This window comes from Diabrotica undecimpunctata, chromosome 7 (genome assembly GCF_040954645.1).
Source record: "Diabrotica undecimpunctata isolate CICGRU chromosome 7, icDiaUnde3, whole genome shotgun sequence".
NCBI classification, from domain to species: domain Eukaryota; kingdom Metazoa; phylum Arthropoda; class Insecta; order Coleoptera; family Chrysomelidae; genus Diabrotica; species Diabrotica undecimpunctata.
Genome location: NC_092809.1, coordinates 3,974,342 through 4,001,108, shown reverse-complemented (window position 1 = coordinate 4,001,108; position 26,767 = coordinate 3,974,342). Strand labels below are relative to the sequence as shown.

The following is a 26,767-nucleotide window of genomic DNA, read 5'->3' as shown; positions in this document are numbered from 1 at the left end:
TTGGAATAAAAAGTTGTATAGTATCAAAAATAATAATATAGCTGCTGCCAGTAATGTATAGATTAAAAAAAAATACAAAATATAATGTAAAGTCGCAAAGACAAATATAATGCGATTTTTATAAGCGTTGGAAAGTCATAAGAAACTTATTATCATTTAATTAAAATACTATAACTTCATTGTTTGTATCGGGACTATAGCTTGGTTAACTGTATTGCTGTGATTCGCTATAGTCCAGATTAATATAGTAACAAGCTGTACAATATTCAAAAAACATTTAAGAGCCACTTATTGTAACATTTTGGTAAAAGGTTTGATTGCAGTATTCCATGACCTGACTTTCTATACAGGTGTCCACTTGATTAAAATCGACAATCAAAAATATCGCTCCCATTATTGCAACGATTAATCCAAACATACCGACGCCTAAAGCAGGTAACTTTTTTCTACAGAAGATAAAGCCTTCTTCCAAACGGAGATAGCATAAAGCTGGAAGGACGTAAGCCAATGGTACGGCAGCCAGAACTCCCTTAAAAAAAACAAAAATTTTATGTAAGTTTATTAATTGAATTGAACTTCATCTTTTCTTTTATTATCAAACACGTCTTATGGCAAATACTTAAGTCCACTCATTATAAACCAAAGCAGGTGCAGTGGGTGATTTATTTTAAATCGTTTGTTCCTCTTTATATGTATATGTCGCAGCAAGATGGTTAACTTAGCCGTTCGATTAAACAGCTAGCCCTTTGATTGAATAACACCATTTAATCACACGACTAGTTATTAAGTCGAATTTTTATGCAATTAAAAGTTCAACGATATGACTGATTGAAAAGCCGCAATATCATTGACGTAATTTGTTTCTTGACCACCGCGCCGCTAGTAGCATCAGTTATATAATAAGGGTTTCTCAGAACAACGCTATATAAAGAGAATATGATGGCCAAATAAAATCACAAATGAAGAACTATAAACACTAACCTCACCAGAAATATCTTTTTTTAATTGCATTGCTCCAAGGTGTTTTTTCCTCTAGTTTTAGCTATTATTTATATATGACACTGATATAGAAATTGAATAATTATTTAATAAAAAATACTTACATTTAGCTCCAAAACAACGCCCAAACAGTAAGTTGTAATAGAAATAAGATACGTCGTGATCACAATTCCTAGAGTTAGAATGTAGTGAACCTTCGGTGACATAGGAACGTTGGGGTCTCTTCCTAGTATGGAGTTTTCTATAACTTCCCTTGTAACAAAACACTCAATGGGGTATGTTAGTAGAATTTGGACGCTAAAAAGAAGGCGGCTGACGTTCATGAGGTCGTCATCCCAGCAATAATTTTCCAGTAAATCTCCTACAAAATAAAATATGTTTTTAATTTTGTTTCAATTGATAGTAAATACAAAAATCTAATTAATATTGGTCATCCGCAAGTTTCTAACGATTTAGTATATACATATATTAAGCTTATATTCTCTTCTCTTTTCTCTCGTTGAAAAAAGGATATCGGAAACAATAAACGCAAATAAATAAATATTAGTAAAGGGTTAAGAGTCTTATATTTAACTGACTGTAGAAGTACGTGTGGTGATGAGTACGCCTCTACAAACACAGATGGCAGTACCAGTCCTCAAAATAATGTGAAAGACCGTTTTGCCCGAAGGAATCATTTTGGGCCACTCTCCCCTAAATATATTATTTAATTATTATTTAAATATAATATTTTAACTTGCAATTAGGTTTTTCTCGGTAATATTTGGGAAGCAGCTCCGATTTCGAATAGTGCGTAATATTTCTTTTGTAGAACCATAAAATAAATTCGGCAACCATAAAATAGTGGCTTCTAGTAAAACTCTCTGCTTTTTTGGTAATTAGATTGCAGTTTCTGCTACTTTAATGACTGTAGACTAGAGTTTGCATTAATACCAATGTATGAATGAAAATAAAAATTTCTTTATGCATACAATAACCAACAGTTTCCTAAATTTTATAAATAAGAACACCACTATTAAATTATAACACGAAATGGTTAATTTAAGCGGTAATTTATTTTTTAATAGATTTGATTTCAAAAATTAGAAATTGAGCAAAAATGTACAATGTAAATATATAGCAATAATAATAATAAATACTTTACCTTGCGAATACGCTTTAAATGTTGTATATCCTGCTATTCCAAACATTATAGCTACAACCAGGCTGGCAAAAATTGAAGCATGGGTTACTATTTCCCATTTTTTCTGGTTTGCATTAGCAATTGAGCTGTAGATTAGAAAGGTGTTGTGGTGACACATAAACGCTAAAAATAATTTATTATATAAATTCTAACTAAGCAATAAATAAAAGTAATTTTTAGAGTTTTCTTATTTAATAATAGATATGCCACAGCTAAAGATTATAATATTTGAGAAAAATTAAAGAAAAAATTGCACAATAATAGGTTTAAGAGAAGAGTAAATTTTGCTGTTATAACCATGCATTTTGTCTTGTTTTTGGGAAATTAACATGTTAAATTTTTTGGCGGGTATATTAAATTGGTTATTTAGAATGATATTTTATATTATAATAAATAATCAGTCTTACCAAAAGCCATTATTCCAATGGCAGGAATAATATCTTTATTAATAAATTTCCATGAATCTGGATGAGAGGGTCTGAAACGGAATTGATATTATGCATTAAAACAAGCTTGGAAAATATATATATATATATATATATATATACTGTATCGGATATAATTTAAGATTTAAGCTAGGTATGCGCTTTCAACGGTTGGAAATAAAAGAAATATACAGTATACTCCCTCTATAACGAACACGGTTATTACGAGGTTTCGCTTATAACGAGATACATTAGATGTCCCGTGAAATTTCTATTGAACTATAACCGTCTATAGCGAGGCAAATTTGGTTATAACGAGAGAAAATAAGATCCAAAATCGTGTTTTTTACGTTTTTAGTCCGGTCGTGGCTATAAATAAATACCTTTTCAAACAGCCCCTCAATAAACTTAACTGCAGCCCGCAATAAACTTCTTTACAATGAATAAATACAACTGTTTCACATATTTAGAAAATATATGATAGAATGATACTGGACCATTTAAAGCAGTTAAAAATAACAGAGTTCTTAAAATTGCAGAAGCAATAGTTTATGTTATCCTTGAAAATACGATTTATACATTATGTAGTTGGAAAAAAATATAAGTACAGCTTTTTTGTTTTAACGTATATCATTGATAATAAAAGTTCTTTTATGAATTAATATATTTCATTGACAATAAAAGTAAATAACTTTTTTTCAAAAACGCCATTCAAACAATATTTATTAACGTCTTATATTGCTCCGAATGGCTTCACTGTAGGAAGTTAATGGTTTAGAAAACTACAGATTCATATGTATGCACAGTATTATGATTATCACAAAATCATCTGCCTTTGTTCAAATTATTGTATATTATCCTTTTAACTCATATTCTATTAAACAAAAAATTAACAAAGAAAAAAAGTAATATATTTAATTTTTTGTAAAAGAAACAAATGAGGACATCAATGAACACGTGAACAAACAAATTATTTAAAAGAAAAAAAAAGTTAAACTAAGAGAATATTCACTATTCAGTTAATGTATTCTCAATTCAGTAACTTTTATTCGACCCTGTATACAGTTTGAATTTGCTTGTTGTAATTATGTATCCGAAGGAATGTTTTCTATAAACAGTTATCTATTATCTTGTATTCTTTTCTTTGTCCCCGACTCGACCAGATCGACTAAAAATTGATAAGTTGTCAGCTGTTAGACAAATATTTTCACTATTTGTAGAAAATTACAAAAAGGGATACTCTATGGGACAACTCTATGGGTTGGCAAGCTTTCGGGTCAGATGTAGATTTAGGCAATATATCCCATCAAAACCTAACAAATATGGGATTAAAATTTGCATGGTTGCATCTAAGCTATTTTACACGAGCAATATGGAAATTTATGCTGGACTGCAGCCTGAAAATGTGGTGAAATGTGTTTTGAAGTTTGAAATGTGGTGCCTGCGTCGAATGCTTAGAATATCATGGACGGACAGGGTCAGAAATGAGGAAGTACTCAGAAGAGCGGGCTTACAGGATAGGGAACTTTTTAGTTATGTAAAAAGTAAGAATACTGCATACTTGGGACACATATTACGAGGAGAAAGATATACTTTCCAGCAACTGATACTCGAAGGGAAGATAAAGGGTAGGAGAGGTCTGGGACGTAAAAAAATGTCATGGCTGCGCAATATTCGACAATGGACAGGAATCCACATTAACATCTCACCTGACAAGACGATGTACGGTGGACACCTACGCAGAAATGCACGGCACCTTAAGAAGAAGAAGCAGCCTGAAGGCCCATTTCGTGTCAGCAATAAACCAGTAGATGTGGTTAAGAGATTCGCTAAACCTATCTATAATTCATATAAACCTAATAATAATATATACAAAGAGTTATTAATGTTGAGGTGCTTCGTCGCATGTGTAAACAAAAAGAATTACTAAGAATAATCAAAGAGAGGAAAATGCAATACTTGGGTCATGTGTTGAGAGGCGAAAGATACGAATTACTTCAAGTTATACTGGAAGGAAAAATACAGGGCAAAATATTAGTAGAAAGACGCCAGAACTCGTGGCTGAAAGACCTGAGGAGATGGTTCGATCGCTCATCCGCAGAAATCTTTCGCGCAGCAGTTTCCAAAACTACAATTGCCATTTGGATCGCCAACCTTCGAAAGGAGACGGTGCCATAAGAAGAAGATCTATAATTCAGGATGAAATATCACTGCTGATAATTGGTTCACCGATCTAACTCTCGTCAGCGATTTGAAAAACAACAGATTATCATATGTAGGGACAGTCAGAAGAAACAAACGTCAACTAACACCTGAATTAGTGAGTACGGCAAACAGACCAATACAATACAAACTTTTTTGCTTTTAGTAAAGATTGTACTCTTGTATCGCATGTGCTGAAGAAGGGAAAAAACCGTAATTATAGTATCTAGAATCGTTTATCGCTAAAGTAGTAAATTCAAATAAAGAAAAGACAGAGATAATCAATTATTACAATCAGACGAAATCAGGAGTTGACATTGTAGACCAATTGTTGTGGTTCGTATAATGTAGCCAGAAAGCAGAAGGTGGCCTATGGTGATATTTTACGTCGTCTTGAACGTTGCTGGGATCATCGCACAGTCCATTCACATGCTAAATCAGAATTCAAAAATACGACGTAGACTTTTCATTCGAAACCTTTCAAGTCAGTTACTGTCAGAGCTAATAAAACGGCGTTAGGATTAACGACAAGACGTACTCACAGACCATTGCAGCTTCAACTTCAGAAACATAACGAGGAAAGTTCAACCAGTGGGGCAGAACCAGATGTTGCTAAAACGGGTAATAAAAGAAAAAGGTGTTCTTGTTGCTATACGACAAAGACGACGCGTTTGTCCAAATACTATTGTAAATGTTGTACCACATTTTTATGTCTTGAGCATAGCAATATTGTTTGCAACAGTTGTTTTACTAATCCTTCCGCTGATGAATCTGATTAAGTTTAACTAAATCTAATTATGTGTTTGGGTTATTTTTGCCTTAGATTAGTAACAATAATAATAGTTATTACGTTTTTATTTTGTTATGTTCCTAATACTGCAATTATTTTATTTTCTCTTGGCAATAAATTAATTTAAATCCGCTTATTTTTTGATTAGTTATTTTTATAATAAACGTTTCCTCCGATCTCGATCAGTTTTTTTTTAATCTTATTGAAACATCAAACTTAAACGAATGTATCTCTCAGATACACCGCGACCTAGACAGTACACTTTATGACCGCGACCTCCAAAGGGTTAATGTATCTGCATTTAGAATTCTACGTGACATGAGGTGACGTGAAGTACAAAATAAGTAGGTTTAACCATAAATATATGCATTCATTCATCCATAACTCCACCAGAACAAATATTACCGAAGATATACAAAACTTTTATATATTTAAAGATGCGTATTTTTTCCTGCTGGTGGATTGGAAGAAATACACTATAACTCTCCGCACCGCTGTCTGATTTACCTAAACCGGCATTCAGCCGTGATGTCCTTAACCAATCAGATAAATTCCACAAGGCGCAGTTTGAAAACGGTAAGTGCTTGTAGACTTAATTAGATTTTTAGGAGAAAGCATTTAACTCAAGGCAATTTAGGCTGAATAAAATAAACATTTTTAAATGTTTAATATATTCCATGAGAACTAAGGTGCTCCTATTAGAAGATTGTGAAGTTTTTCTTCGAATATATATTTGCGACTAACAAATCAAAACTTTATGCAGGGTCAAATTTAAGTTAGTGCTTTGTGAATCAAATCAAATTTAAAAAATTAAAAGATTTTGAAGCGTTACAATCTGTTCCGACTATTTAAGTTTTAAATGTATTATTATACTTACACAATATCACCTATCGTTCCCATCCTCAGAAATATTGCAAACAAAATAAACACGACGCAAATAAGACTTAAAAAGGATACTTTTGCTAATTTTGCTACATCCCTGTATAGACAAAGAGGGATAGTTATTAGAAACGTAGCTATCAATACTATAACTTCCCTTTTGGCAAAGAACGAGTCTGGTCCAATTCCTGTCAGTCTTATTATCACTTTAGTTACCGTATCACCTACAACGATATTGTAGGATACCATTGCTAAAAAGAAAAAAATTATGGCAATAATATACAAAATATCTAAATAATGTTATTTTACAAATGATTATAATTATTAAGTACCTATAAAGGGATAAACGAATTGCAGAATTCCAAGTAAATAATAGCCAGGTCTACCAAAGGCTGCTTCCATGATTCCTTGGTATGAGAATTTGCCACTTATGTGCCCGCTTTTAACCATCAAAATTAAGGAGTAGTCAGTAACAAAAGCTACAAAGATGAGTAATAGCATTCCAAAACCAAAACCAGCTTCATGAAGTGCATACGGGATTCCTATAATTAAAATATTAATAATATTTTCTTGCTTAGTGTTACATAACTTAAAAGGAGGGTTATATGTTAATATTATGGTACTTTTTTACTGCTTTCTTCTTATTTTTAAAGTTATTTTATGTATATAAATTAGTGAACTACTGGGTATTTTATATAGACACATCATTTTTACTTACCAATGACGCCGCTACCAATGATGGAGTTAATAAAATTAAAACTGGCCCAAGGAAGTGTATTAGTCTTATCGTTTTCTTCATCCTTAAATTTTCCAACAATGATTAACTTATTTTATTTAATGATATAATATTAGAAAATAATATAAACTATAGCTCATTATAAATACACGATAGTTCATTCAAAATATTTTGCCGTTAAAATATCTTGGAATTTAAAAATTCGGATGAAGAGAAGTAAAGATTACTGTGCTGATAACCATAAAGGAAATTTCCATCTTAATTTCCCATTTTAATGTCATCATCATCATAAGTGGCTCGAAAATCCATTGCGGACCTTGGCCTGCTTACAAAAATGTCGCCACTCCTGTCGATTACTGGCAACTTCCCTCCATCTTCTGATCCATAAAATTTGTAGGTCTTCTTCCACATCATCAATCCATCTCCTTCGTGGTCGTCCTCTGCCTCTTGTGCCCTCTGGTTCTGAAAATGTTAATCTCTTCGTGTATTCGTAATCTGACATCCTAGCAATGTGTCCAGCCCACCTAAGTCTCTGCACTTTAACGAATTTCACAATATCTGGATCGGTGTATAGCTGATATACTTCAAAGTTGTATCTTCGAAGACATAGCCCATTTTCATTTACGGCCTGAAAAATCTTTCTAAGAATTTTTCTCTCAAAGATACCAAGAATTCTTTGATCATTTTGAGATAAGGTCCGCGTTTCAGCCCCATATATCAAAACCGGTCTTATTAAGGTCTTGTATATATTGATCTTTACTGCACGTTTTATATTTTTATTTTCTAAATGTTTCTGGAGACCGTGAACATTCTATTTGCCTGGTGGTTTGCGGGTGTATTAATGAGAAAACATGAAATGCAATATTAAAGAGGAGACACGCCAGCGCGTGCCCCTGTTTTAGACCATTATCTACGTCAAAGGACGTAGAGTTTTCTCCTTCAATTCTAACGCATGAGCTTACGTTTTGCATTATTAGTTGCGTCAACTTAACTAACTTAGATGGGATCCCAAAGTCTATCATTGCATTATATAATGCAGTTCTTTTCACACTGTCATAGGTTGCTTTGAAGTCGACGAAGAAATGGTGCGTATCTATATTATATTCTAGTGACTCTTCTAGAATCTCCCTATGTACTTGAATCTGATGTGTAGGTGACTTTCCAGCAGTAAATCTTCCAAATTATAAACAAAAGGGTGAAAAGAAGCCAGAAAACTCATCTGGTATATGTGGATCTCAGAAAACCATATGACAGTATCCCTTAAAAAACTTTTGGATTTACTCCATGACACGAATATAAACCACCACCTCCCTTATAAAAGCTGTCCAGAAACTGTACCAAAACAACACAACCAGAATAAAATCGAAAGAGTCTCCTTCAAAAGATTTTAAGATCAACAAAGAACTAAAGCAAGGATACTCTTTGTTACCGACACTCTTTAAAATCTATCTGATCTATCTGAGAAATAATAGAACGATGTACACATTAGACTTTGCAGATGACCAGATAATACTTGCACAAGATTATAAAGATGCTGAATATAAGATATAAATATTAACAGAATACTAAAAGTAGAGTTCTAGGGAGTTATTGTAATTGTTTATATGCTTAACCCGCATTTCACTCCAAACGCCAACAGCGCCTCAGTAGCTTTCGAAAATATATTTGTCTACAATCTGATGCAGTCAGGTCAGTCGGCAGTTAGCTATACTGTGAGTGGTGTCACTTTCAAGTTATCTGCGGTGTGCCACAGCCCACGTGTCGGAACTCGCAAGTTTATTTTTTGTTTCTATTTCGTACTTCGGCGTAATTTTCAGAGATATATATACTATTTATATTGAGTTATTCATAATTTCACTCTCATAGATTTGGAAACAATGGGCGACTATAAAAAGAGCAGGCTCATCTCATGCGTATGTGGGAAGAAACGAATTTATTGATCAAGATGATTCAGAGGCAGAAAACAATATTGACAATGTAAGTATCAACAACGATTATCCCCATATAGAACAAGAACCCGAAGAAGAGAATGGAAATCAGCAAACTGTTGTAGAAAGTATCAGACAAAGTTGTTAATGTTCAGAAAAGAATGGAATGAAATGGTGTAAAGAACCCAATAAACGAAATATTCGAACAAGGGCAGAAAACTTAATTACACACTCACCTGGAGTCAAAAATCACGCAAAGTATGCCAAGACACCAATTGAGAGCGTCCTGCTATTTATTGGTGAACAAATGATTGCTAACTTAGTTAAGCATACTAACCAACGAATTGTAGAAAAATCTGAAAGTTGGAAAGAACTCTCCACATTATGGGAATATATCTGTGGTAGAAATCAAGGCTGTATTGGGGCTCCTTTACCTGTCTGGTGCATTCAGAAATAATCATCGTCATTTATATGAATTGTGGAACACTGACGGAACAGGAATGGATGTTTTCTGTTGCACAATGAGCCAACGTCAATTCGAATTTTTAATTTCATGTCTAAGATTCGATAACAAACAAAACCGTAAAGAAAGAGTCAAGTTAGATAATTAGCTCATATCAGAGCTTTCTTCGACAGGTTTGTGGAAAATTTCAAATCTGCATATTCTCCATATAAAATTTTGACAGTTGAAGAGAAGCCCGAATGGGCTTTCAGGTAATATATGTCAAATAAGCCATTAATATCTGGAATCAAGTAGATGACGCACGTGCGATCTACCTACTCAATATGAAGGTGTATGTGGGACAACAGCCGGAAGGTCCATTCCGAGTTAGAAATTCCCCGAAAGATATTGTAGAAAGATTGGTTGCTGCCATGTCTGGGACCAAACGCAATATAACGTTTGATAACTGGTACACTATTCGTGATCTCTTGGTGAAGTTGCGTGAGACTCATAATTTAACTGCAGTAGGTGCTATCAGGAAAAATGAGCCTGATTTGCCCATAGAATTCCTGCAAGGGAAAGAAAAAGAAGTGTTTTCCAGTATATTCAGAACCATTTCCATTAAAAAATTGATGAATCCCAAGATAAAAGTCTTTATGTAATATCTCATACTATATATCTCTGTCAACCCTGTCTATACAATTGTGTCGAGTAAAAACCTATCTTAATTGGGCTAGAAGTGATTTGTAATTAAACTAAAGGTAACGGAAAATAAAAAAAGTAATACATAAATATTTCTCACATATGGATTAAAGTAATTTTTGTAAAAACTTACGGTTATTAGTTGTTTCATGTCATCAAAAGCATTTTCGTTTGAATCAATACTACTTCCCTAAAAAAAATATTGTTTTATATTGAGAAAACAAAAATTAAAATAGTCAAAATATACTAAAATATACTAAAATAATGTGTCAACGCATTATGTATTCTAGACCGCCGTGTAATATTCTTCTATATTCTTTTGATATATGCTAATATTATAGTGATTTTGAGTTTATATAATGCCGCTCTCAACGATGAACAAAATACAAGCCTAAAGTTTCAGAAGAACTGAAATTACTCAAAAATGACCATACATCACATGTAAAAAATAAATAAAAGTTTAATAAAGAAAACACTTTATTAGATCTGTAGATAAATATACTTGTGCTCTTATTATGCGTGGCATAAGTTTGGAATATTGCCAATTTAATGGTAATGGTACATTCTGTGTTAATTATTTGTAAGTAAACAATTAAAAATTATTATAGTTTCTAAAAAACCTGAAAATTTGAGACCTTATAAAGATAACCAAACCAAAAAAAACATTATAAGTATTGACAAAGCACTTGTAAGCCATTTAAAAATGACCTTTGTTCTATCAAATGCGATAAACAAATATAATTGTTTAAAAACTACTTTACCGATTGTGCCTATCTTTCGCAAATGCAGTAACTACATAAACACTCACATTATGGAACATGTTTTAAATGTTTTTATTGTTTATTTTCTTCTTTTGGTGCCTATCCTCTGTGGTGGAAAGAGGTGGAATTGTTAACAACTGTTAAAATGAGGAAAGCGTCATACCTGGGCCATGTGTTCCTTAATGATAATTACAGTCTGCTACAGCTTATCGTGGAAGGCAAGATTAAAGGTAGAAGAGGTTTGGGCAGAAAGAGGAAATCCTGGCTGAGAAACTGGAGAGAATGGTTTCAAATACCAGAAGCTGCGAACATAATACATGCGGCACAAAACAGAGAAACCTATCGTTTGACGGTCGTCAACCTTCGGTAGAAGACGGCACATAAAGAAGATCCTCTGTGGATGTTGGTCCATACAACTTTGTTGACAGCCGCTCTAAATAGATGTACGGTAGTCATTCCTGCCCACTGTCTGATGTTCTTCAACCACGATGTCCTTTTGCGCCCTTGAGATCTTTTGCCTTCTATCTTGCCTTGTAAAATTAGTTGATACTTCTCATTGCGCATCACATGCCCTAAGTATGTGATCTTTTTGACTTTCACGATAAGCATAATTTCTAGATCTTTATTCATACGTTGGATCACGGTGTTGTTTGTAATATGATGGATATAGGAAATTCTGAGCATGCGGCGGTAGCACCACATTTTAAAGGCTTCTAATCGTTTGGATGTTGCCTCCGTCAAGACTCGTTCGACTCCATATAAAAGGGTAGAAAATACATAGCATCTCAAGACTCGTGTTCTTATATCAATGTTTAGAAACAGCTCTCGCCTTTTTTATACGACATCTTATTTCCTGTGAGTGGTCCCATGCCTTATTTAGGCTGCATCCAAGGTATGGAATTTTGTCGATTATTTTGAAGAGTTCATTATTAGCTGTGAATTGGTGCTGTATTACGACGTCGTTTTTAATTACTACAAGAATTTTGGTCTTGTTACAGTTTAATTTCATGCCGTATCTGTCACAGGCTTCCACTACACGGTCTATTAATGTTAGCAGATCCTCCTCATTATCAGCAATCAAAATCGTATCGTCCGCATATCTTGCATTGTTTATGATTTCACCATTGATTTTTATACCTTCTCTTAAACCATCAATAGCTTCCCTGAACAGCATTTTCGAGTAAGTATTCAACAACGTCGGTGATAAAATGTAGCCCTGACGTACTCTCTGTTTTATCGTGAATTCTTGTGAGGTTTCGTTGTCTACTCGTACAGTTGCCCTTTGCTGTAAGTATAAATTTTTAATTAGGCGTAAATCTTTGTCATCAATACTAGATTCTTTCAGTATCTGAAATAATTTTTGATGTTGCACCCTGTCAAATGCTTGTTCAAAGTCTATAAAGCATGCGTAGACTTCGCAATGTACGTCTCGAGCTCTTTTTATCAATACTTGTATGGAAAATAGGGTCTCTCGCGTTCCCAGTCCACTTCTAAACCCAAACTGAACACTGCTAATGTTTTCTTTAAGTTTTCTATATATGCGAGAGTGAATAACAGAAAGAAGGATTTTGAGTGCATGGCTCATTAAGCTTATAATTCTGTAATCAGAGCATCTAGTGGCATTTGCCTTTTTGGGGAGAGGGATGAAGGTGAAAACTAGCCAATCTGTAGGAAATTCTGCAGTTTCATAGATTTTGTTCAGTAGACTCGTTAGTAGTTTGAGTTGGTTGTTTTCAAATAGTTTTAATATTTCAGCTTGTATCTTATCAGTTATCAGATCCAGGTGCTTTGTTGGTTTCTAGTCTTTTATTGCATATGTTACTTCACTGAGCGTTATTTCTGGTCCTGAACATCCAGAAATACTGACTTCTGTCTCTTAAGTATTCTCTCATTTTCGTAGAGCAGATTGTTGTTGTTGATTGTTGTTGTTTATTTTAATAATTATAAACAATTGAAAAACATGCTTACTTTAGGGTTTAATTTGTAATAACTTTTTTGTTTATAAACATTTTTTAATTTAGAAAATCTCATTTAAAAAAAACTTTTTTCAAGAAAGTCATTTTCATCTAGAATGCGTAGTTTTTTTTAAAAAGTCAATTTTTTTTGCTGAAATGTCATGACGCAGAAAAGTTTCGATAACCACGAGATAATTCGCTCTTTCTATGGGCATCCCTATATATTTCAGTTAAAAAATAGGGCCTAGTAATTTTTCGATGATTTAAGTGATTTCTCGGCTTCGTTTTATGGGATAATAAACTATAAACACCTTATAAATTTAACATTGCTACAGGCTATATAGGCCATTGGCTTCTATTTTCTTCATTAATTTTTTTTTCACTTCTTCCGGCCGTTTGCTCTCTATCTCTCTCCAATTCTGCACTCCTTTGCCATTTAAATTACCTTTAACTGATTCTAACCACTTTTTCCGTGGACTTTCTCTCTTCATTTTACCCACACCTCCTCCAAAAAGCATCTTTTTGATACAATATTTCTCTGACATTCGAGTGATGTGATCTAACCACCTGACTCCCTGTGCTTGGACGTTTTGTACAATTAGGGGTTTTCCATACAACTCCATTATCTCTTTATTTGTTCTTCTTCGCCAGTTTTCTTCAACCGTCCTATTACCACCAAAAATCTTCCGTAACGCCTTTCTGTCCAAGATCTCAATTTTTATTTCATCTTTCTTATTTATAGTCCAGATTTCACAGGCATACACTGCCACTGACCGAATGTCTGTTCCATATATTCGAATTTTTGCTGCCCTTCATTCCTTTTTTTTTTCTTTTAGAAAATTTGTTTAATTAATGGGCCTATTGCTCTACTTCCTTTTAAAAGTCTCTTTTCTATTTTTTTTCTCCTTCCCCTTTATTTGTTATTGTTACACCCAAATACTCGAACTGCTTCATCTTCAAAGTTCTTAAATACGTGCTCAAGTTCTTTTTTTTTGTTCTTGTTAAGAGGACTACATCAACTGCGTACGCTATACATTGCTGTTTGTGGTGGAAAATGGTACCCGTAGTTTGGATCTTACTTTCCCTCATTGCCTCCAAGACAAAGTTAAACAGACCAGTAGAAAGTGGATCCCTTGTCTTAATTCTCTTGTAACCGATTTGACATACTCCCTTCTATGACCACTCTATTGTTTGTACTTGTTTGTTAGCGACATTTTCAATAATTTTATTAACTTTTTGGATACGTAAAGCGATATTTATTTCCCGATCGATAGAGTCATACGTCTGTTTAAAATCAATGAAGAGCACGTGGAGTCCTAAATTTTGTTCGTAACTGTTATTTTGTATCAATTTTAAGGTAAATATATGATTCACTGTCGATCTTCCTGCTCTAAACTCTCCTTGGTATTCACCTACTATACTATTCTTGTATTTTTTTAATCTATTACGTATGATCTTTACTAATAGTTTGTACACAACATCCAGTAGCGCTATCTCTGTAATTTTCTAGCGCTATCTCTGTAATTTTCACGAAGGGTTCTGTCACATTTCTTGTAAATTACGGCATTACTCCATCTCCCTGGCATTTGCTCCTCTCTCCACACTCTCAGTATCAAATTACATAGCTTTCTTTGCAGTCTGACCTCTCCTTCCTTTAAAATTTCCGCCAGGATTCCATTCTCTCCTGCGCTTTTACCGTTTTTAAGCCATTTTATTGTTTCCTTTATTTTCTGTTTTGATGGTTCCTCTACGGATTTCTCATCATTATCCTCTGATTGGCCCATTGCCTCATGTGTTTGCATTTGTTCATCATTATTTAGCAGTTCTTCAAAATACTGTGCCGATCTGTTTAATTTCTGTGCAGTATTTCCAAGGAGCAGTCCTTCTTTATTCCTACAAAAAATTGTTTGCGTGTTATTTGTTTCTCTGTTTCTTTTCACTTCTTGATAGAAATTTTTTATTTCTTTGCCAATGTAATGCTCCTCTATTGTTTTTAATTTTCTTTCCAAATATTCTCTTTTTGTTTGCCTGCAGATTCTTTTAGCCCCTTTCTTTTTCGTCTCGTGTTCTGTAATTGTTTCTTGGGTTCTAGTATTGTCTTTTTCCAACTTTGCCTTATTTCTTAGCATTAGTGCTCTTTTACATTCCTCGTCGAACCGGTCTTCTTTTCTCTTCGCTACTGTATTGCCTAAGCAAGCAATAGCTGCTTCTGTGATTGATGTTTCAATTTTACTCCATTCTTCTTCCAATGTATCAGATATTAAGTTGTCTTTCTCTAATCTTGCGTTAATCTCATTTTCTAACCTCTTTGTTGTATTATTGTTTATTTAGTATTTAGCTTTATCCCTAACTGAAGCCTTGCAGTTTATATTTTTAAAGAAATAATTACATATGTTTTTTTTCACAAGGTTTATAGGAAAAAAATCCAGGAAACAGATTTCTGTCATAAGTAGAAATGCTTTGATGTAGGATATTATTCAAAAATACTAATCCATAACAATATCATCACAAACGATTTATAGTCAACCGCAGCCGACTAAATAATTAGTTTATTTTACAGGTTTATTTAAAAATTGCATCTGATTTAGACATCGAAATATTTATATTATAAATATATACGGTATTTTCCGCAGAAGATATTTAAAAATAAATTTTATCTTTTGTGAGAGGAATTTCGTTTATAACGTGCATGAAGTGAATTTGACCCCATTTTTCTTTGATCCTATTGAAAGGAGTTCAGGCATATTCACAATAATGCAAAACGAAAATCTCATCACTCTGAAAAGCTTAGAAATAAGTACATTAAAAAATTGCGAATATGCGATAGATCCATATGAAATAAATATTTTTAGTCATGTTTTCCAATATATTAAGATATTGATATGAATAAAGAATAAAGCATATGTCTCCAAAGATAATAACAGGACAACTTTAAAATTAAGCCAAATTTAAAATTAAAATTTTTTGGGACCACTGAAGCTGTTTCTCTTAATCGTTGATGAAGAGATGTAAATATTGAATGAGTGGGATCACGATTGCAAAATTTTTCAGGGTATCTACGTTGTGCTGCTCGAGCGTTACACCTCATTTAAACTCTATAAACTAAAGCATATCAGCATATTCCACATTAGTAAAAACCATTTTTGTTGAATTAAAATTGTTATATTTTATTGCCACAAAGTAAAAAGCTAAAACATAAACTTCGCGAACTGACCACAATTTGAGAATGAAAACGTAGGTTACTATAATACTTCTGTTGACAGATCAAAGCCAACTAGTACAAAAAATATTAATTTAACTTTACTAAAAAACAAAAAAATTTTAAATCGATTTTTCTGGGCAACGCTTTATACTGTCGACGAATAAGAGTACTAGAATACCTGACATTTTAATAATCTAGTACAAAGGTTCAAAGTGGGTGACGCGGCATCCTGGGGTGCCTCAATCATTTGCCAAATGTGACGTGGAACATTTAAGGAAAGTCGGCCACTGAGCCACTGTCCAATCGAAACATATTGCCTATTTGTACTTGTGTATTCTCGATGGCGACCGAGAAACAAACAGTCTAATTCGACCAACGCGACTGCTACCACAGTGAGGGAGCCTTGTAACTGGCTACCTACATTCGAGGGTTGGAAATCTTTTGATTCTAAGCCTTACTTCAAAGGACTTGTGAATCGATGTATCTCCATAGGTTTGGTTCTTCAGTGACCATTGAAGGATAAGGATTCTTAATATGAGCAAATATAGCTCCAGAGAAATAAAATCACTTTTAAGTTTATCGATTTATAATTAAATCTTTTTAGAGTAGAGGCCCAACACGGCCGTAGCGTACTATACAATATCAAATAATTCTTTATAACACGTAAAAGAGACAACCGTATGTATGAGAAAAATGCCCGAATTTCGGCGGAGAGAAATATTTAATATGTGAATTGAGAGTGTTTAAAAATTCACATGCCTCAAGGGCGATGTGTGAGAATGAACTGATCTGATAAATCACTACTTGATGCGTTAAAGTGAAGATTACTCCTCTTTTATTTAGGTGTGAAAACTATTTAAGAGGGTGAGACGACGCCAGTCAGTCGGGGTCGCGAACAAACTTGATAAAGTGACTATTTTACTTATTCTACACTAAGAAAAGTCTAAAGAACTACATTTTTATTTTATATTTTAAAAACAATATGTTCATTTCTGGAACACACAGTTTAATTCTTGCAGCCGATAGGTAAGTTCTGTAATAATTAGTTAGATTTCAAAGTGGAAGTTTTAGATATAACTGCAGAAGAAAAGTGACGTAAGTAATTATATTCATTGAATTAATATGTATAATATTATGTACTTTTGTTGCCATTTTTGTCATAAAATATTGTTGGCAATGTTTTTCTCTCTTTTATTTGGGACATTTTTTTTATTCCAGAATAATGGAAAATTGGCTGAAATCTAAGTCTTTGAAAAGGAAATGTAGTGAAGTCACTGAAGCATCTGAATTAACTGATTCAGATGCTTCGAATTGGCAACGAACAGGCACCAGAAGGCCAATGCGGTAATTGTCACAAAATTGTTGCTAAGAGATTTGGAAAGTAATCATCCTGGTTTAGCCGATAAGACCGAAGAAACCTTCAAACGTCGTGCTGCATCTCTCCAGGCAGGGTCATGCATGATGGAAAGAGTCTGCAAAAATGAAAACGAAAACGCCACTGAAGCATCATTTAATGTTGGTTTTCACATTGTAAAAGCTGGAAAACCCCATACCATTGCCGAGGAACTGATTCAACCTTGCGTGAAGGATGTCGTACAATGGTCCAGATATGACCAAGAAGATTGATAATGTGTAACCAGCACTATAAGCAAGAGAATTCACACTATTTCAGACTTTGTAGAGAGAGAGAGAGAGCTTATAAATAGATTAAAAACTTGTGAATTCTTCAGTTTACAGCTTGATGAAAGTACCGACGTTGCTGGACTTGCTGTTCTACTTGTGTTTGTGAGGTTTTCATTTGGGATGAAAATGGAAGAAGAACTCCTTATGTGTAAAGAGCTTAAAAGTTATGCCACTGGTGAAGAAATTTCCAAGGCTATCCACGAGTATATAAGAAAAAATGATATAGAGTGGAGTAAATTTGTGAATATTTGCAGTGTTGAAGCGGCTGCAATGGTTGGTAAAATTAGAAGGGAGGTGTCTAAAATAAAGGTAGTGGTAGAAAATGCCTTCAGCAGTCATTGTATCTCACATCGTCATTTTTTTGGCAACTAAAAAGATGATGCAAGATTTGAAAGACGTATTGGATGGTTCTGTGAAAATAATTAATCATGTGAAGAGCTGTCCGCTTTAAGCACACCTTTTAAATCTCACCGCTGAAGATATGGGTATGAATCATTTTAATCTTCTGCTCCACACAGAGGTCCGGTAGCTATCGAGGCGAACAATTTTAGGGAGACTATTTGTACTAAAAGATCCAGTGATTATCACAGTTACAAAGGAGTCTTTCATCCAAGAATTAAAAGATGTCAATTGGCTGCTAGAATTGGGATACCTTTCAGACATCTTCGAAATAATAAATAAAACCACTACGTCGCTTCAAGGCAAAGGAGGAGCACAATTAGATAAAATCAAAGCCTTGCGTAAAAAAGTTACATTTTTCAAAGCATGTGTTGAAAAGAGGAACCTCACAAATTTCTCTAGATTACAGGAATTTGTTATAACAAATGAAATCAATCCTGAAAAGAACTTCTTTAAAATTATTATGGCTCATTTGCAAGGTTTGGAAGAAAGTATTGTAAATTATTTTCCTGACATTGACTCAGATGACTTATATGCTGGATGATGGACCGTTTTCGTGTGACCCAAAAAATAAACCTGTGGGAATGACAAATAAAGTTTTTTAAAATCTACTTGAGATCAGCGAAGATTGTAAGCAGTTTAAAACCCAAATATTGTGAAGGAAGCCAAGAAGAGTTCTAGATGCAGGTATATTCAGAAAATAATGTTGTTGGCAAGGTTGCAGTGAAGAAACTTGTGTGTTTTACATCGACTTACATTAAATACTTACATTAAAAACAAATACAGAAGTAAACTTCAAGCATCAAGGGATTTGAAGATCAAACTTACAAAGATTCCCATAATTATAAAGGATATAATAAAAACACCATCGAAACAGTTTCATTCATCACATTAAGTAAGGATATTTGAATATCAAATGTACTGAATTTTATTGATCCGAAATAAAGTTTATATTAAAATCAAATGAGCCTCAGAATTGTATTTTTTTTCATTTTTTATCGTTTCCCAGATCGTTTCAAGGGTTGGTGTGCCTTAAAATATTTTTAGCCCTACAAGGGTGCCGCGACTAAAAAAGTTTGAGAACCACTGATCTAGTATCACGAATGCTTAAAAGGTAAAGACAAAAAAGTTATGCGTCAAAATAACCGTTGACCTACCCAAAACGGACGCCTATGATTATTTATTAAAAAAAACTAATTACAGGGCGCCATCTTTAAAGAGCTCTAGCTCCCTTAGGAAGCCTTTTCGAACTAGGTGAATTGAATTAAATTGTCTTAAAATTATCTGAGGAATCTCCGATCTTCGTATGTCAGGAGAGTTTCTGAACACCCTGTATATTTTTTTATTGTCTTATTTTAAGTCTTACATATTTCTAAGAGATTGTTAAAAAACCTCTAATATTTAACAAATTTCCTATCTCAATTTTCGAAATAACGGTAAGATGATAAAAGGAGATCCAGTGTCAACTAATTTATAACAAAACATTTTTTTAAAACTGTACTACAATTGCTTCTTGTAAAATTTCTACAACTATCGGAATTGTCCGGTTTTATCTAGTTTATGATATCTTTGATTATATTAAATCGGTTTCAACGTGACGAAACACAAGAAGATCCATTAGTCCATTTTTATACAAATATGAATAAAATTATTAAAAATTCAAAACCACAGCTAATTTTATAGTTAACATACTGTGTCGATAGTTAATTGAAACATTTTAAATAATGTTAGATATAAAACTTTAACCAAGTAAGTCAAAGGTAGTAAATAAGGAAAATAAATAGAATGAAAACCAAGTGCATATTATAATAGTTGATAATGTCGATATGATAAGATTATGAAGATAATGTTAATATAGAAGAAACGTGGGACAATGAAAGAACAATTATCGTAAAATGTCGGCAAAAATACTCTAATATTAAAAAATGTGCATTCAAACATAAAAATTGAAAGGGGAATGTCAAAAAAAGGAATAAATTACTACTTTAAAAGATGCGTCAAAAACCATTGGTATTATAGAATAAATGAACAAACTATAGGGAGTTTATTAATAATATTGAGATATTTTTGGAAATTTTTTAAAATAAAATCTTTTAAATTATGTACCTATAATTAAAAATCCAGGCTATACAGGCATACGACATCATATTTTTAATTACCAAGATATAACGCAACATCATCACGTAATTAACATTTTTTCAATTGACAGAATCTTGACCTACTTACCCGGTCTTCCGATAAATTCCTTCGTCCTGTACCCTCAAGAATATAACTCTTTTCATTCATGTTCATACCCCCTGTAGCCAACATTTTGTCTTCAACTTCGGCGGTCTAACACAACATTTTATCAACGCCGTTGGATTTTTTTTTAGTTTGGACAGACGTGACAAATCGGAGTGATGGGAAGAAAATGCATAATTTCTTGAGAAAAACGGGAAAGTAAATGTTAGCAAGGACGGAACTGGATAATGTGAATGAAATTAGATCTTTGAGTAGTAATATCGATTGCAGCGAGAATCATGCGCTTACTCTGGACGATTACTGTAGTATACGAGGGGACGACTGAAAACAGGAAGGAAGTCGAGGTTAGATGTTTCCACCATAGGTGACTCGTTCAAATTATGATAAAATTAATAATAAATATAACCAATTAAAGTTATATATAAAATATATTGTTTTTCAATAAATAACGTACTATTTTACTAAATAAAAAGATTTGTTTGTTGTCAATTAATTTTGCTGTACACTAAAATGGGGTGAATAGAAACAGTTTTCAACTTTAAACATAATTATCGTAAAGTATTATGAGATGTAAGGACTTGAAAGCTACCTTGGTAGCCACACCATTGTTTTTTCTTTTAAGTACGAGGAAAAAAATTTAAAAAATTAAATCATGCTGTTTCTGTTCACCACACTGAGTAGGGTGAGTAAAAACAGACACTGTTTTTCAAGTAAATTTCAACTGCAGAACCCGTGGGGCTTATAGAAACACTCAGCACTGTCATGAGGTGAAAAGAAACAACACTTGTTTTAATACAAAAATTTATGTAATTTAAATATCAAATTATTAATGACCAAATATCAAATTACAAATAACAAAATCAATTATTGCTAGTCAAGTTAATTTAATTAATAGATGGTAAAGTTACTGAGATCATCAAGGAAACTAATGCTTGTTTTCATACGAGAGGAGGAAGATTTAGATGCTTGAGCATGAGAACTGGCAGCATGAGTTTCTTCATTATATCGTCCTTCAGGAAAAAGCACTCTTCTTCAGTTGGTAAAAATGTGTTGTTAGAAATTGATTTCTTGTAAAAAATTCCAACATAACCATTGTCTTCAAGGCGAGAGATTTTGCTAGTGAACATTCGAAACACATTTTTAGTTTTCCCGTATACTTTCATAATTCCAAAGTCATCAACCTGGAGGTTACTGTCAAGTTCTTTAGCATAGTTTGCCATATCAGATTCTTCGGAGTCAGATAGAATAAGTTCTGCATCACTGTCTTGAAGAGAGTACTCTGACTTTTCTTCAGATGAGGAATTAACATTTTTATGTTTTTTTAATTTGTTATATAATGTTTTTTGACCTGCTTGTTGTTTTATTTTTAGACGTAGTAGAATTCTCATTGTCAGTGCTTGTACTAGCACCACCGGTCCTGAACTGGATCTTCTGGAATTGGAAAATTTGCCACAGAAACACTTTTTCCAGGCTCAAGAGAAACTTTCACACGTTTTTTTCATGGGTTCAGGTTCATTTAAAATTATTTAATATCAAAAGTTTTTTAGGTTAGTTGTTGGTCGACGGATACTCCATTCCTTTACTAAAACAATATCTAAAATACATCAATTGATTTTTTCATAGTATTTACAAAAAAATTTTTATAAAAACTTACCATAAAACGTAAATTAGTCCATATGGGGTCAAATCTAATAAAAGACATTAAGGTACTTGTAACATATAACGTATAAGCACAATTTACCTCAACAACAATTTCACATTTTTAAAAATCTAGTGGTTATTTCTTATATCTTCCTATCAGTAATTTGCTTATGTTCTTCTTCTTAAAGTGCCTATCCGTTCCGGATGTTGGCGATCATCACGGCTATCTTTACTTTGTTTATTGCAGCGCGGAACAGTTCAGTGGTAGTCGTGTTATACCACTTTCGTAAATTTTGAAGCCAGGAAATGCGTCTTCTTCCCGGTCCTCTCTTACCATTTACTTTCCCTTGGAGAATCAGCTGGAGAAGGCCGTAACATTCTTGATTTTTCATTACATGTCCTAGATATTCCAACTTTTTAGTTTTGACGGTCATGAGAATTTCACATTCTTTCCCCATTCTACGCAGGACCTCCACATTAGTAACTCTGTCAACCCAGGATATACGTAAGATGCGCCTATAACACCACATTTCGAAAGCTTCGAGCCGATTCATAGATGCAACAGTCAGTGTCCATGCTTCCATTCCGTAGAGCAGAACTGTGAATATGTAGCAGTTGCTTATGTTAGTGGCCTGAAAATAATATGTTTATATTATTATTTGATATATTTTAAGACCATTTTGAGTAGACCACTAAGGCTCTACGATTAGCTTCGGAGAAATGTGATGAAATGTGAATCTCCCTTGAAAAAAAAGTAGGAGACGTTTACAAAATATAATGTATGGAAAATCAGCCGAAGATGCCGGACTATCTCTCGAAGATGAAACTAAAAGATGTATGCTTGAATGAAAATTTAAAATCGTTTAGGTCAAGTATTTACGCAATGATTATGACACAGAATTCGATAAGCAAGAAATTGTTAATGAAATCAAAAGACTTCGCCATCATACAAAAGCTCCAAGAAAAAATGGAGAGTCCAGAAATTTTACTACATTGAAGATGGCACTGCTTATTCTTAATATGGACCGTATGGAATCTGTTCCAAATGTCTCTGGAACGGTATGTGTCTGTATGGTTTCTAATGAAAGGATTTTTTCAAAATTTAAACTCATAAAAAGCTATTTACGATCGGGCCTGCTGAATTTATAGTTACATGTGGTTGTCTGAAATTTCAATTTACGATTTCTAATGTACCTAATACATAAACAAGAAGAGACTGCTAATTTAGGTATATTCTGTGGAATATAAACACAAAACTGGATAAGAAATTCCAGATGATAATAAAAATCAAAGTATTTGTCCAAGTGGAAAATCTAGAATCTAGAATAAATCTAGCTAGAAAAGTTTATTATGGAAATAAAACACGTGTTTTGGATTATTCAAATATTTTTAATATTTTTTATTGTACCTAACCAAACAGTTTATTTTTTCATATAAGATTAGCAATCGCACCGCTACTGATGATAAGATTATATAATCTATATTATTATTAAATATATACAATGTTTTGTTCATTATACTCGTACTAATATATAATAAATGCAATATTAGTTTATTTTGTCAGCTGTGTGTTTGATGAATCGACTAGTTTTTGTGTTAGAACAAAAACATCCACAAATTCATAAAAATATATCAAAAATCAAAATCATAATTAGCAAAAATATGAAGATAACTAATATAAGTAAATAATTTATTCTCTTCAATACAAAAACAAAAGTAAAATAATAGTATTGAGAGAAGTTTAAGAGCTCTAAGATTAAAGATAAAATTAATAATAAAAAAATAAAACTAATATATATTCAATGATAAAACTATAATACAAAAGACTCAAAGAGTATGGTGTACAATCGGTGAAGGCTAGTAGATTTTACGGTAAGTAGATCATGTATAGACCAAGTTTTCATGCTAGAACATTTGCTAAAAAACAAAGCACCCCAAAGGGCCATTCAAGAAGAGTATCACAACAAATTCTTCTCTTGTTTCTCCTGTAAAAGGCGACTAAACGGAGAGGCAGTTTGGTCGCGGCCGCTATTTCTTGTGAGGCAAACGCAATGAGTCAATCTAATGACTACTAAGGAAGGTAAGCGTGGTTGGGAACCGGACTGATGCTCTCTGTGTCCATCTAAGGTAATCTACTTTAGGTGAGAGCAGCTACTCCTAGCTACTTTGTCATACCTTCCCCCCTTGTTATAGTCGAGTATATGACCAGCGTTTTCATAGTGCTCAACTACTGCACAAGTATTTTTTTCCAAGCGGCAATCACTTTTTATGTTGTGTAATGGGTTGTTTTAGCCACTGTGATGTTTGGATAATGTAGCGTTTTTTTTACATCCTAGACACGGAATTTCATAAACAACATTACTTCTATATAAAGTTGGTAGTAGATCTTCGATTTTTGAAAATAGTTGTTTGCTGTTTATGGTATATAAACATATTATATTTACTGTATATTTGCTGTCTCTTTGGTGATTTGATACTATGTTTAAGCTATTAAGTTAAGAGCTATTTAGATAAAAAAGTTATAGTAACAAATTTAAACTAACTAAACTTTAATATATTATATGTTAAAGCAATTGATACAATTTTATGTTTAATTTAGTTTATTGTATAAATTTTGTTTAATTTCTTTATTCTGATCTTTAGTTAGGAGTAAAATGGTGTCGCTCTGTCGCATTAGCCTATAACCTATTTAAGAACCTCTCATGGGGACAAAATAATAGTCATATAATCCAAGATCAATATATAAAACTCATGTAGCTGAAATTATTAATCTTCCGCGTAATGTTTCAAACTTTAATATCTCTCATAAATCCGACCGATTAGGTACTCAAATACTTTTGGTATTAAGTATTTTCATTATCCATTTACTTTTCTTAATTTTTAAATACTTTTCAAGTCAATTAAAAAAAGTTTGTTTGGAAAAGTAGTTAGTGCTTAAATAAATACTTTATTTTGAATATTATTAATATTTTATTATAATATGAACTTATTTAGTTATATATTTTAACTATTTCATGTTTCCTAATGCCAGTACAATCAATTTAAGTGGGTACCAATTTTCAAGACACAATTAAATATCTGGGAATGATACTCGACCAGAAATTGACCTGGAAGTTACATATTGATGACATGTTGAACAGATGCAATAAGGGATTAAACTTTCTTAAACCAATTAATAAAACTTGGTGGGGATCGGATGTTGAAGTAAGTTTATTATTTTACAAAGCTTACATACGATCTATTTTGGATTACGCAAGTGTTTTGTATGGATCAGCAAGTAATGTACTACTAAACAAAATCAACGTTTTACAGAACTCAGCCTTACGAATATGTTTAGGAGCCATGAGATCCACTCCAGTATAAGCTATATATTTTCAAGCCTTGGAACCTCCTTTAAATATAAGACGAAGGTTTTTGAATAAAAAAATATTTAATGAAAGTGTACTTACTGAACTCATCTCTATACGAAAAGATAGTCACTTTGAATTGCCATGACCTGACAAATAAATATTGGCAAAAAAAGAAATCTCCCTTATTACTCTTCTTTCTTTTTACATACAGATATTATTGTACCAAATTATAGTGAAAATATATATTTAAATAAAAATATTGTTCTATCTATAACAAGCAAATACAAAGAGGCAATAACTCTATATACAGATTCGTCTAAATCTCCAGATGGAACCGGATGCGCTTTTTTTATACCATCGGAACATATAGAAAAGAAATTCAAACTGAACCCGGAAACTTCGATTTATACAGCAGAGGCTATTGCAATATATGAAGCTTTATTATATGTAGCTGAAGTTGATTTTGCCCATATTATAATTTTGTCGGACTCCTTAGCAGTGTTAAAATCCATTGGTAAATATGGACCACCAAACTTACAAGACTGCCCATACATTTATAGAATTAAACATATTATTCAAACTCTTTTAACCAAAGGAATCAATGTACATTTTCTCTGGATTAAAGCACATGCAGGATTTGAACATAATGAATATGTCGACGAATATGAAAACTTTAAATAAAAGCTTTTAAAATATTAGATTTCGTGAGAAAATGTATAACGATTACGGATAACCTAATGAATATGCGTTTGCGGTCCTAAACATTCCCAAAAAAACACCTACATGATCTCGCTACGTAAATAGGGAATTCGTACCTACGGAGCAGGCACACTTAGGCAAAAACTCGTGACTCGTGACATCTACTGTCAAACGACCTCATCCGTCGATCATCCTTTGCGCACCTGCATTCCAGCCATTTCGTACGGTAAGTGCATTTGTTCAGATTTAAGAATAATTTATAAGTTATCCCAATCGAATTTTTTATTGTTTACAATCATATATTCCATTTCACTGTTTACTACTTTAATTAATTAACGAGTTATTTCTAATACATCCTACTTAAACATTGATAGATAAACAATATTGTATGAATTCAAATAAGATCATAAATTTCGGACCAATATAACTTTCTAAGTTTTGTTTATCATTGTTTTGCATGCAGCATAGTGGCGGCCGTAGCCCAGTAGCTTACTAGCCTAACAAGCTAAAGGGTCCGGTTGGATTCACGCAAAATTTTCAATTTCTAATT

General features: G+C 32.9%; 1 protein-coding gene across 1 annotated transcript; it reads right to left on the bottom strand.

Annotated features, from left to right (window-relative positions):
- Window positions 1-277: 277 nt before the first annotated feature.
- Window positions 278-20,835, bottom strand: LOC140444917 (putative sodium-coupled neutral amino acid transporter 11). The gene is made up of 9 exons (XM_072536611.1): window positions 20,513-20,835; window positions 10,420-10,476; window positions 7,197-7,278; window positions 6,811-7,020; window positions 6,477-6,729; window positions 2,590-2,660; window positions 2,144-2,305; window positions 1,104-1,360; window positions 278-529 (listed from the first exon to the last, which is right to left on the bottom strand). Exons 1-9 carry the CDS (start codon window positions 20,594-20,596, stop codon window positions 278-280), a joined length of 1,428 nt encoding a protein of 475 aa, XP_072392712.1. The 5' UTR covers window positions 20,597-20,835.
- Between the last annotated feature and the right edge of the window lie 5,932 nt (window positions 20,836-26,767).

Coding starts and splice junctions, on each gene's coding strand:
- LOC140444917 (XM_072536611.1), bottom strand. CDS start 20,596: ATGTTGGCTACAGGGGGTATGAACATGAATGAAAAGAGTTATATTCTT. Junction 10,477..20,512: donor GGAATTTATCGGAAGACCGG/GTAAGTAGGTCA, acceptor TATTTTTTTTAG/GGAAGTAGTATTGATTCAAA. Junction 6,730..6,810: donor ATTCGTTTATCCCTTTATAG/GTACTTAATAAT, acceptor TTTTCTTTTTAG/CAATGGTATCCTACAATATC.